This window comes from Mixophyes fleayi, chromosome 8 (assembly GCF_038048845.1).
Source record: "Mixophyes fleayi isolate aMixFle1 chromosome 8, aMixFle1.hap1, whole genome shotgun sequence".
NCBI classification, from domain to species: Eukaryota; Metazoa; Chordata; class Amphibia; order Anura; family Limnodynastidae; genus Mixophyes; species Mixophyes fleayi.
Window position 1 is genome coordinate 47,727,717 of NC_134409.1, and position 12,633 is coordinate 47,740,349.

General features: G+C 38.9%; 1 protein-coding gene across 4 annotated transcripts in view; it reads left to right on the plus strand.

Moving 5' to 3' along the window:
* Positions 1–12,633, plus strand: part of AGL (amylo-alpha-1,6-glucosidase and 4-alpha-glucanotransferase) — a 96,161-nt gene that overhangs the window by 63,101 nt on the left and 20,427 nt on the right. For 3 of the 4 annotated variants that reach the window (XM_075182523.1, XM_075182521.1, XM_075182524.1), the window contains 9 exons: positions 1,642–1,829; positions 3,573–3,696; positions 5,412–5,575; positions 6,503–6,604; positions 6,767–6,922; positions 7,139–7,289; positions 7,857–7,981; positions 8,067–8,179; positions 9,620–9,754. In XM_075182523.1, coding sequence (XP_075038624.1) covers positions 1,642–1,829; positions 3,573–3,696; positions 5,412–5,575; positions 6,503–6,604; positions 6,767–6,922; positions 7,139–7,289; positions 7,857–7,981; positions 8,067–8,179; positions 9,620–9,754 — 1,258 coding nt within the window. Of the gene's footprint in view, positions 1–1,641; positions 1,830–3,572; positions 3,697–4,290; positions 4,415–5,411; positions 5,576–6,502; positions 6,605–6,766; positions 6,923–7,138; positions 7,290–7,856; positions 7,982–8,066; positions 8,180–9,619; positions 9,755–12,633 lie in introns of all 4 variants that reach the window. The other variant, XM_075182522.1, reaches the window with a different exon arrangement.

The following is a 12,633-nucleotide window of genomic DNA, read 5'->3' on the forward strand; positions in this document are numbered from 1 at the left end:
TGTTCCTATAATGCAGCAACTAATCTCAGCATGTGTGGCCCAGAAAATCCTTAAAGCAGGTAATAATGTCATCAAATGGTAGGATTTATTTTACTTAGATGACCTGCATGTGTGGCCAAACAGGGCTTTATACATGCCGAGCAGCAGGATAAACCTGTGTGTGACCAGATTATTTAAGCTGCAGAATTGGTGGGCAGAAAAATGAAAGGCAATAATAAGAACATACAATTGTAAATGGACTTGCTGCAAAAGTCTAACTTAGTTGTTAGTAATGATTTTAGTGTCAACATTTTATGTGTTGCACTATGGGACTGTTGCAGAATTGTTGCCAAAAGGTTTGCACGTGTGACGTTTCCTTTCTTCAGATCAAGTGGCTCTCATAATTTCATTATCCAACGTGGCAGTAGATATCTCAGTTACCAGTTAACACTTGCACCTCACAATGTAGCTTTTCTACTGCTCTTTCTGGTACGTTTGTATAATTGCATTTCTGCCTAGCTCTCCTCAGAAATCCTGAATTAAAGTAAATAAAAGGCGGCCAGAAAAGTGGTTTAGTGATCCAGTATTGGAGCTGGTGAAAATTGCTAGTGTAGCAAAATGACAATAATGTGTATGAGGCACAAGTGAGAGAGTGCTGCCAGGGGCAGAGCAGGATATTAATGGTTTGAAGCTATGAGTGCTAAATTACTTGATAGAGGAGGTGTAACAGGGAATCGGTGATAGTGCAAGTTAGTTTTATGTGGTCAGATGTCTAAAGGAGAATAATAAAGGAATCCCAAAGCTGATAAAACATGAATCTCTCCAGTTCTATAGCAATGAGAATTAATGAGGATCTTACTGTGGTAGCTGCTCTTTGTAAACCGTTCCAGGGCCCTGGGTCTTGTGGATATTTCTATAGCCAATTTTAAACGGAGCAAAGTTCTGCTGAGCAGCAGTGTGGTAATTTTTCCATTAATCTTTAGGCCTGGTCATGTATTTCAACACAAACTACCCATGCCTGCTAGGTTGCAAGCTGCTTGTGAATATTGGTCTATAAGAAACCACTTTTTCCCTGATATTCATTTGGGGCTGCTTTGGTAGATCCTATTTATATTTGCTGCAATGTAAAGGTGAAATGGAAAATTCATATAATTCTTACTGGAAAATTCTAAGAACTGGAATATGGTTACACATTTTCCACCCATAATTGCTTCCTATGCTTGGGTCAGTTAAAGAATCAGGAGGTGGAGGAGAAAGGGGAATTTCACTTGCAGCTTTGGGAGGTAACTGTTCGACGGAAGTAATTAGTCCATCGGTGTCCAAGGAAAGATGGTAGCTAGGATATATTTTTTCCGCTATGTAACCATTGTTAGCCCTTGCCAGCTGATAATGTGAGAGGTCACAGGGTCAGAGACAGGTGACTAACTTAATTTTTATACTTTAAACATACCGTTAACATAGGATATGCTAAGCTGCATATTAAGTATAATAATTAAATCTCACGCCCTTTTTTTTTTTTTTTTAAGTCACACACAGGCCAGATTCAGAGACAGCTGTGTATTTCTATTGAGCAGGTCTGATATGCCATGTGGTGTTTATTTCCTAATAACTTTCACATATGGTAAGAAGCTGAACATAGTAAATATTTTTTTCTCTTTGCAGACTCCAACGTGTACCTGCGCAGAGAGCTAATCTGCTGGGGGGACAGTGTAAAGCTGCGTTATGGTGACAAGCCATCAGACTGTCCCTATCTTTGGAATCACATGAGGAAATATACAGAAATCACCGCCACACACTTTCATGGAGTGCGTCTTGACAACTGTCACTCTACCCCCATTCACGTGGCTGAGGTAAGCAGCTCAGCATTAGGGGGAGGGGGGGTTCCTGATGTGTCACAATAATAATAAAGACACAAACACATAGATATCCATGTAAGGTGTCTATATGTCTCATGGCAGCCAGTGTAATAATTCATAGTCAAGACTGAAGAAAGAATGCCTTGATGAGCTTTAAATAAAATGATGTATGTAATATACTTGAATGAATATAGGTGGGATGTCATGCTGATGTAATAAACAGCCATCAATTATACATAGGGGCCAGCAATTAATCATATTGAAGCAGTCTACTTTAGTCAGACTAATTGCTGCTACTTGCATTGTAGGTTATTGAAGCGAAACTTTGGCCCTGATTCAATTCCGTGTGTACATCTGTTTGTGTAGCGTATCTTGCGTGATTCTGTACTGAGCATGGCCAAAAAACTGATGTAAATACCAGATGATAGGGGTGACCGACATGGCATAGTCTTTGATTGCAAATTGCACATATTAGTCAGAGAACAGACCACAGAACAATGCATTTAAGATTTATTTCAAAACACATTGTATGCACTGTACGCATTGAAGAGTTGATTATTTAGTTAACTAATGTAAAATAATTTATGAAACAAAAAATGTATGGATTGAAAAGCTTATTTTTTTTTCAATTGTCAGCAGTTGTTATAATTTATGATACAATATTTTTTTATTAAAAAAAGTTATGTGCATTCCAATATGAAATTATTGTACATACGCATGTGCGTATACTTCATTCTGTAATGTGTGTTTTTGTGCGGAAAGTACTCTTTGTACAGAGCATATTTCCACCACTATTCAAATTAGAATTTATCTTTCATTTGAATCTGGGCTGAACTACGCACAAGTTGCATGCTCTTTTGAAACATGTAAATTACGGCCAGTTTGTGTTCGGATTTGAATCAGGCCCTCTGTCTTTAGTTTAAATGGGGGCATTTATGAAACAATGTTACAGCTAACTATTATAGAAAAGGTTGTGTTGCCCATAGTCAGTCAGATTTCATCCTTCACTTTCTAACCTTTATTAGAAAAATAGCAAAACCTTATGGGAAATACCATCTCTTCTACACAGTGACCCATTAGAACAGTTTTTATAAACTTCCATGGACAATTATGTGTTGAGTTCTTCAGGGACTGTTTGTTACTGGGTTTAAGGGGCTGTTATTTATGTATTCCAAGAAGCCTATCAGATGTTTTATCCTTTTATGTTTCTGTGTGTTCATTTGTAATCTAGTAGATGTGTTGGCTGTATTTATGTTTCACTGTGAGTATCTGTGTTACAATTCAGCACGAGTGAAACATGCACTGTTGTGCTTGGTAATTATTTACTTGAATGCTGAGTTATGTTGTATGCTTGTGTCAATAGTGCAGTGTTTGCTACATGTCTATTTGTCAGTTTATAGAGCCTGGTTGCCTGTGCTGGAAATCTGTGGAGTTTCACAATCAATGAGATGACAGTGTTCATGAATGAGGGACTACAGGCCTATTTTTGTACGTTGGGCTCAGTCTTTTGATATGCAGCTCTATAATAATTACGTATGTACATGTACAACAGTAAATACATTAAATGTCAATTCATTACTGACATCATCTTTTGTGGGTGTTTGGGAACAGTGTGTGTGTGTGTGTGTGTGTGTGTGTGTGTGTGTGTATGTAAATGTATTCCACACAGTACTGTATGTCTGTGAAGTGTGCACCTATTTGTGTTACGGTATTACACATAGCACTTTGTATCTGTAGGAAATGCTGGCCGCGGCCCGGTTAGTCAGACCCAATCTTTATGTGATTGCTGAGCTGTTCACAGGCAGTGAATATATCGACAATGTGTTTGTCAACCGCCTGGGGATAACCAGCCTCATTCGAGGTATCTGCTCTATGAAGCTGCTGCTCTAATGAACAATAATGCTGCAGTCATATACTAAATGCTGCTTTGTTTTTTTTTCTCCCCCTAACTCTGCATCCTCTCTGGTTTCTGATCTATGTCTTTCATGCCTCCCATTACTCTGCATGGATATTGGCTTCATTCTCTACCCCAAACACATCTGCGCCTAGTACTCTATTAACTCCATTTACTTTATTTCCATTAATTTCCATCTGTCCTTATTCTGTCATTGCCTCACTTTGCCCCACACACTCCTCTTCTGCTCTTCTCTTTGTCATGCCCTCCCATGTCACTCTTTTCTTCTGATTTGCATGATTCTTTCTCTTGTCTTCTCTTTACTCTTATGCTCTCCTAACTTTCCTTATGCTGTTCCTATTCTTTCTTTTCTCTTCCCCTCCTGTTGCCTCTCATAATATGTTCCCATTTCATCCCCTCTTCTCTCATTCTTATTCTATCTTCTTTCTTTGTCGCTCCTACTTTTCTCACCTTTGTTGTCTTCCTCTACTGCTTACCTTTTGTCTCTATTGCCCTCTCTTCTTCTCTTCCTTCTCTCTTCCCTGGCTGTGCTGTTTGTAGTACTTGCTGGATGCTGCTAGGAAGTTGCAGCCGGACTTGTATGTAGTGGCTGAGCTATTCACTGGGAGTGAGGAGCTGGACAATGTGTTTGTCACTAGACTGAGCATTAACTCTCTCATACGAGGTAGGCCGCTTGGTTTTTGCATGCATTAACTCTGCACTGACCTCTGCTTTTCTAACTGGATATTAAGTGAGATTTGTAATTTTACTGTGTACTCTTTTACAACACAAAATTGTTGCACCACAAAAACAAGATCGGAAAATCCCTTTGTAACCTGGCGACTCTTTCTGTAACTTTCGCACATACCGAGTGTTTGAAGACAAAATCTCATACTAGGTTGGGTAAACTGTATTGTAAAGCCAAAGGATGCAATGTTCATTATATGTACTCCCTGATCTATTTATACACAAATATGTGTTTCCCACAGGGATCAGTGATAACGATTTCTTCCTTCAATCCATTTCCACCATTTAAGTTCTGTTTTCACTGTATGTGGAACATTAGTGACAATGGTGTGGCCATATAATGACAATGGTGGGGCCGTATAGTGGCACAGGTGTGGCCGTATAGTGACACTGGTGGGACCCTATAGTGACACTGGTGGGACCCTATAGTGACACGGGTGGGGCCGTATAGTCACACTGGTGGGACCCTATAGTGACAATGGTGGGGCCATAAACAGTTCATTCTTTGCAGTTTAATTTTAAAATTGCATTCTGCCTCAGAATAACTCATGCATATATTGACAGTCACAGGTGATAATTATATTGCTATGACAGAAAAGGCTTATTTTTATATTGTAACAAACTGCTATTCTGTTACACCACAGTGACTGAAACAGAAAGCAGGTGATTTCTACACACACGCCTTAATTTAGATCACTAAAATATGCATATAGATATACAATAACACTGACCCAGTGCCAATGGCTCTATATATGACAAACAGTATGACACTAATATGTTTATTCAATTGCAAAATGAATGTCTCACATTTCATTATAAGATGTATTTGCATACACTGGCTTATTGCGTTTTTTTAGTCGGTCACAATATCCGCTTTTATCACACTTCTACCTAATGAATACTGTGGATGACAGAAGTTAATATTTACTCCGCAGAGGCCATGAGCGCATACAATAGCCATGAGGAAGGCCGGCTTGTTTATCGCTATGGTGGTGAGCCTGTGGGATCCTTTGTACAGCCCTCTCTCAGACCGCTGGTTCCTGAAATTGCCCACGCACTCTTCATGGACATTACACATGACAATGAGTGTCCAATAGAGGTAAGTAACTTGTTCAATTACCCAATATCAGGACTGGTGAGAGCAGTTTGAGGGTGCAATTATTTTGTGGAAGTGACATCCCCACCCAAATGTCTGGATTAAGTATTTGTTTTCCACAAACAAAATTCCTGATTACGGCACAGTGTCGATGTAAAGCGGTATTAAGCAGAAACATCAAAAATAAATAAATACTTTAAATTTTTGGCAGCATACGCACTGCAGGGAGCACAGTCATTATAAGTTGGCTACAACTACATCCGTTTATTGTCTTTCACCATTACCATTCCATTCCTGTGCCATCACATTAATGTACATGCAGATGTAGTCACATAATACATAATAAACAAGTAATTGCTTTACACACATTAACATTTTGATCTGAAGGAGCAGAAAACCTTTTCAGTATGTGCACAGTGTAGGACAGTTGCAGAATTCGTTAGACTTTAATGCCAAAATTACAATCCATATTCAGTCCAAACGCTTTCGTATGAAATTTTTGACACCAAAAATGATCTGATCACCGATCGTGTGCAGTCACTCACATTTTGATTAATCATCTCCCACACACATTCAAATGTTTTATCAATTCAATTAAAACTGTTGGGTTGTAGCATGAGTGGCCAGCTTTAGTTGAAAATGATGAATGCCACCTTTCTTAACTTATTAGGATTACAGTAGATAGGGAAGGAAGCCGGTATCTGCATTTTATAGTGAAACTAGCCAATTGTTTTAAAAAGCCTGACGTTAAATTGCAGAAACAAAGTTTGTTTTTGATTTTTGTTCTGTTTTTTTAAAATATTTTAGAGTATGCTCTTTCATTTTTAAATAAATTGTCCCTTTAAAATTTGATGTCACAGCTGAAATGTAGCAGACGTAAACTACGGACATGTATTCCAAAGAGCTAATTGCACATTCCTCTCTTGCCAGCATCGATCTGCCTATGATTCGTTGCCTAGTTCTGCCATTGTGTCTATGGCATGCTGTGCTACAGGGAGTACACGAGGATATGATGAACTGGTGCCACATCAGGTATGTTCTGAAGTATTACAGCTGTTTGTAACTCTGCCTAGCATAGCACAAAAAAGTTTTAGTATGTCCAGCCTCTGTGCGTTTTGGCATGTAGACACATTAATGTACAGTCAAATTACTAAGGATGCTCTATAGCTAATAGATTTTACTTCCACCTGGCAGATTTCTGTTGTGTCAGAGGAGAGGTTTTACACTAAGTGGAACCCAAATTTGACTGTTCCCAATCCTGCAGAGGCGAATGCACAGACCGGTATTATCGCAGGAAAGAGAGCTCTCAACAAACTTCACCAAGAGCTGGCAGCCCATGGATTCATTCAAGTAATTCTTCACTTGTTATTACCTGAGCACCAAACAATGTCTCCATAAATTTCACCATCTTCATGTATCCCATAAGTGTACATTTTGGTCACTCAATATATCCCACACTTTCATCATTATATCCATGCATTCCATCTGCGTAAATGGAGAACACCATCTCCTTTTCTTACATGTCTGTTGAGTGTTTCACACTGCCCCATACCTTTCTCTCTTCAGGTTTACGTGGATCAGGTGGATGAGGATATAGTAGCTGTTACACGACACTGCCCGCATACACACCAATCAGTTGTTGCAGTGTCCAGGACGGCCTTTAGAGATCCCAAAACCTCTTTCTACAGCAAGGAGGTCCCACAGATGTGCATTCCAGGTACGGACAAAACCGTTCAATTTCTTCATACATCATTACGGCTATATGTCTTAATTTATGACGATAATACAAATGGAAGGACGGGTGACCTATTTGAATAATATATGGGATAATGTATACTCCAGTGTAAATAATAGGGATTTTAGCAGTTAACAAGGAATTACACAAACTATAGGTCAGTAGAAAGAAAGAAATGTTCTCTTTAGGGCACTCAGTGAGTTAGCCAATACTTTAATTGATAATTTCATTGGTGCCATTAAAATCAATACTATATTTCATTACTTAAAATAATTCCCTTATATTCCAAATTAGTAGCTTGTAGCTTTTTGCCTTGATAAAGCGAATAGCGAAACGCGCGCTGGCAGAAATCCTTTGATAAACGTTATAATTTTTATGGTTTTTTTCACCTTTATTCACTCACTCACCTTTATTTCCTTCTAATACTATCTAGATTTCTGTTTGTGAACAGTTTAATGCATCAGTTTAAACATTTTTGTAGTCACTTTTGATTGTGATTTGATGATTTGGGTTAATAGTAATTGGTGATTGTGGATTCTCTATGTAAAGGAACAATTGAGGAGGTAATTTTAGAAGCAAGAACAGTGGAGAGGAGTGCTGAGCCATATAAAAAAGATAAGAATTCCATTAACGGCTTGCCGCAATACACTGTGGAGATCAGGGAACACATTCAGGTAATGTGCGGTTATGGTACATTGTATTGCAGAGCTCTGCCAATTCATACTTTTCAGTTGGGTCATTTATGATTTTCTTTTGTAGCTCAAAGACAGCAAAATTGTCAGACAAGCTGGAGTCACCACAAAAGGACCGAATGAATATGTTCAAGAAATAGATTTTGAGAATTTGACTCCAGGAAGTGTAATTATTTTCAGGTATTAATTTGCTCAGCTGCCATTAAATTTAAACATTGTGACACCACCTGTGTGGGACTGTGGATGTTCTAAATTGTAGATTTCCATATATTCATTGTTGTCTACAGCATAAGGAGCATTCAAGTTATTGTATACCTTTGTTTTTAATGTAGCTGTAAAGCATTGTTTATGTGTTATTCAAGTCAGTTATAAAGAGTACTTTAAAGCTACATTGATGAGAACAGAAGCTGTAAAGCTGAAAAGTAATGCTAAGAATTTAGTAGTGAGACTTATATTCCATTTCTTACTGTGGGGTCCTTTAGGCCATCAACAAAACTGCACCAACTAACATCTCCTTACTTGTCTCAAAATATCTCCTCGACAACTCTGTTCTGCACAAGATCTGCGTCTTTCATCTGCACTCATTACATCCTCCCATTCTTGGCTACAGAACTTATTTAGGCATCCCCCCCTTCCCCTCGCACAGTAAGATTTTCCTCTAGTCTTTAAACCTTCAAATGCTCACTAAAAACCCACCTCTTCAGGCAAGCTTATAAAATTTCTCAACCACCCCCTTAACCTCCATAGGTTTCCTTTTTACCATACTTTAGACAGTTCACACAGTTGACTGGATCATATAGCACACTATGCACTTTTTACCTTTGCAATCTGGCTGGACCAGTATGCAGTATGTAGCACTTATACTCATGTATCAAACTCACATTGTCCCATAGATTGTAAGTTTGCGAGCGGCGCCTTCTTACCTCTTTGCCTGTCTGTATTACCTGGTTGATGATGACGATATCAGATTTTGGTGCAGTACCAAATTTGTGTGGGAAATGTGATTTGAATTCATTAGCACTATTTAGTCTGAGAAAAAAACAAAACACGTCTGTAGCATCAACATTTCAATCCGGAACATATTCTCAATGAATTTGAAATGTGGATGTTCCATGCCCAGGACTCTTGCAGATTTTGAGATCAACACAATTCTGCCAGCACCTCTACTTCCTGTTGTATCAGCCTGTCATTTTAAATGTACTCATTGTCCAATGCAGGATGGTTATGGGGTGGCTCCCCCTCATTATTCCATTACCTGTGTCAATTTTTTTAATAAAGTAACCATGTTTTAATCTTCTGATCTCCTCAGTACAGGGCATAGAATGCAGCTGATTGGAATACAGCCTCAACCAGTCTAATTATATGCAATCTGCATCCTGCAAAACATATTAAGTATTTTTTAACTTGTTTTGGCCACTACATCAGGGAGCTGAGGTTTTAAGTAAATTCCTCTCAAGGAGTAGAGCTCCCGGACATGGGACCCCCACAGTTCAGCTAGTTCGGAAGGAAGAGTCTCTTGCTAAGCTGTAATGTGGTTTTGCTCTTTATCCATCTTGTGGACTTAGTAAATAACATTATAATATGGTTTTTAACTATTGATTTGTTATGTTCTAATTACAGGGTGAGTTTGGATCCTAATGCGCAGAAAGCTGTAGGCATCTTACGTAATCATCTGATCCAGTTCACTCCTCATTTCAAGTCGGGCAGTCTGCAAGATGATGGAGTGTATCCAATCCTGAATGTGCCTTTTAAAACGTGAGTAATGTACACTGGGTTGTGTGCCACTCTCTCATTTGGTTTGGAGCTGGTTTGATCATGTCTTAGGTCTAAGTAAACTCTCCTTAACTGTTTTTGCAGACTCTATAAACACAGATTCACAGCTGTGGTCCAGGTGTTTGTCTTCAAGTAGAACTAATATTTAAAAATATGGGTTTGTGTATATTAAAAAGCAACATTTAAACAGGTTTAGTGTAATCTACTCATCAATCAGTATTTACACACAATGGGACTGATTCATTAAGGCAAGTAAGGCAAAAAAAGGAGTAAGTTTTCTCCTGGGCAGACCATGTTACAATGTGAGGGGTGCAAATTATTTTTTTATTTTGCACATGAGTTAAATACTGGCTTTTTTTTTTTTCATGCAGCACACAAATACTTGATAGCTTTATTTTTACACTGAAATTTAAAATTGATCTAGGACATGCCCTGTCCCAACTATAAATCTGCCATCACATTTTAATTTTACCCCCCCTCCTTCTAAACTGCAATAAAAAAACGACAGAAACTGATTGGCTGCTGTGAGGATACCGGGTTTTTAGAACCGAAGTTCACTAGGTTGCCCTCTGTCTTAGGTTCAGGAATCACACAGACAAGGAGGAGAACGAATGATACAATGCTATCTTTACTTTTTCTACAGTAACATAACAACATAAGCCTGCACACTTTAAACAATAGGTCAGCGGATCACTAGTGTTAATAGGAGTCCCAGCAATGTTCCCCACCTACCTTAGTTATGTACGTTCAAGCAGTCCTGATATCTTGCTGTTGCCGGCCGCTTGGCCAACTCTCCACCAGCCTGGTGGGGCTCTGGTTATCAGCCTCCCCACTCCTGTGGCCGCATCAGTTTACCCAGAACCTGACGAGTGTCTCCTGATGGAGTGAGGTGATGACAGGTTCCCAGATGGAGCCACAGCCTTCTTTCCAAGATACAGGACAGCAATGATTACTGGGTCTGCACAGAAACTCAACACCAGTCAGCTCTGCACCTTCCAGGAAATCGATCCTCAGACATTACCCACATGGGTAATCCTTGGCTATCCTCACTTCCAGATCTTAGATAGCACCCAGTCCTTCCTGAAATGAACTACAGGGCCCCCAACTGTCCCTCACTTTCTGTCCCCTTCCTTCTTACTCCCCCATATGCCAGCAATAAGCCCTCCCCCTATCCACCGGGTGAAATGTAAAAACTGGTACTGGGATGACAGTCCATGTAACTCTATGAATTGACCCGCTGGTGGGAGATGTTATCTTGGTAGTGTGGCCCATTCCTGTCCCAGTTGCTATGGGCAATGCATCCTTTTCTACACATTTAACTGTTGAACAGTTTTCTTAAATATCCCCTGTATGTTATAGTGAGAGAGCTGCTGTGTTCATGATAACAGAATGTTTCTGCACTTTGCATACATATAAAAGGGTGACATCATAAACTAATTGTATACACTTGTTGTATTTTGTATTAACAGAGTGTGCATCCTCCCCACTGAAGTTGTGAAGTAGGGTGGACGTTTTCACATTATGCACTCAAGTTTTGTTCGCATCCAGTTGTGATGATGATTTTACTTTGAAATTATTTTCTGAATTAACACAATAGGAGAATACATAACAATCAGCACACTTTATATATTTGTGTGTGTATCTATTCATGTCATTATTTTGAAATATTTTTATTTTACAATATTGGCACTGAGGAGGTTCCCCTACATGGACATGTGCCTTCCTGATTTTGAGATTTTATATGTACCACATGGTAAAGGGGAATTATGATCTTTAATATGTTCTCCAAAATGAAATATTTAAAATGTCTGTTAGGTCTGTACTTGTTTTTTTGTTCATGGCTTTCGAAAAATAAATCTTCGAGCATTTTTGGTACTTTTCCTTTAAACCAGTGAAAGACTCATACAACATATCTGTATTTTTAAATAGCTATATCCCTTCAAGTGGTTTCTGCTGTCATGATATGCATCTTGTAAAGCTTGTATTTTAAACCTAAATTAGAATAAAGTCTAATCTATAATATAAATGCCTAGTGGCGTGTGTTAGTCTGTCTGTGTGAGTGTGTGTGGAAAAAATAAAACCAAGCTGCAGCGCCACCTGCTGGGTGGAGTTATACACTGACCTACTAAATTCTTAGTGTGTGTGTAAAAAAAAATTCAGAAAGGGCTGAAATTTGGTATACTAAGATGTTTTTAATTTGTTAATTTAATTTGTTAATTGTTAAAAGTGTTATATATATATTTTTTTTAAATCTTTATAATTTCTTGAAGGAGAAGTGACAGTTGGGAGTGGTTGGTGGTTGCCGGGGGTGACAGTGGGGAGTGGTTGGTGGTTGCCGGGGGGGACAGAGTGAGAGGAGTGTGATACTCAGGACCGCTGAGAGAGATCCCTGTGTCTGGATAGACATCTGGATAGATGTGGCGATGAAAATGAAGGATGAGGTGATGAAGAAGAATGATGAGGTGGTGACATGTGGACAAAACCACGTTAAAAAAGGGCGCTTGCGTCGGGAAGTAACGCTCTTCCCCTGAGGAGGCCTGGGCTATGGCCCAAATGCATGACAAGAACCTTTTTAACACCTTAAGTAGCTTGATTTGACTAGAATGCATGAGTATCATGCACGGGTTAACTTGTACTATACATAATGCCAAACTGGAAGCACTGTACCTTCCCCAGTACAGTGATGCTGTGGTAATACTTTCTGTGTAAACAAAATTCTAGTGGAAACATACAGCTAACTAGTTTTTTTTTGTATTTCTTTTGAGTTTTGGTATTTGAAAAGTATAGATAAGTTATGACAGCCAGTTTCTGTAAAATGTAAAAATCTGTTCAGAAGTCTCTGCACATCTGAAACAACACGC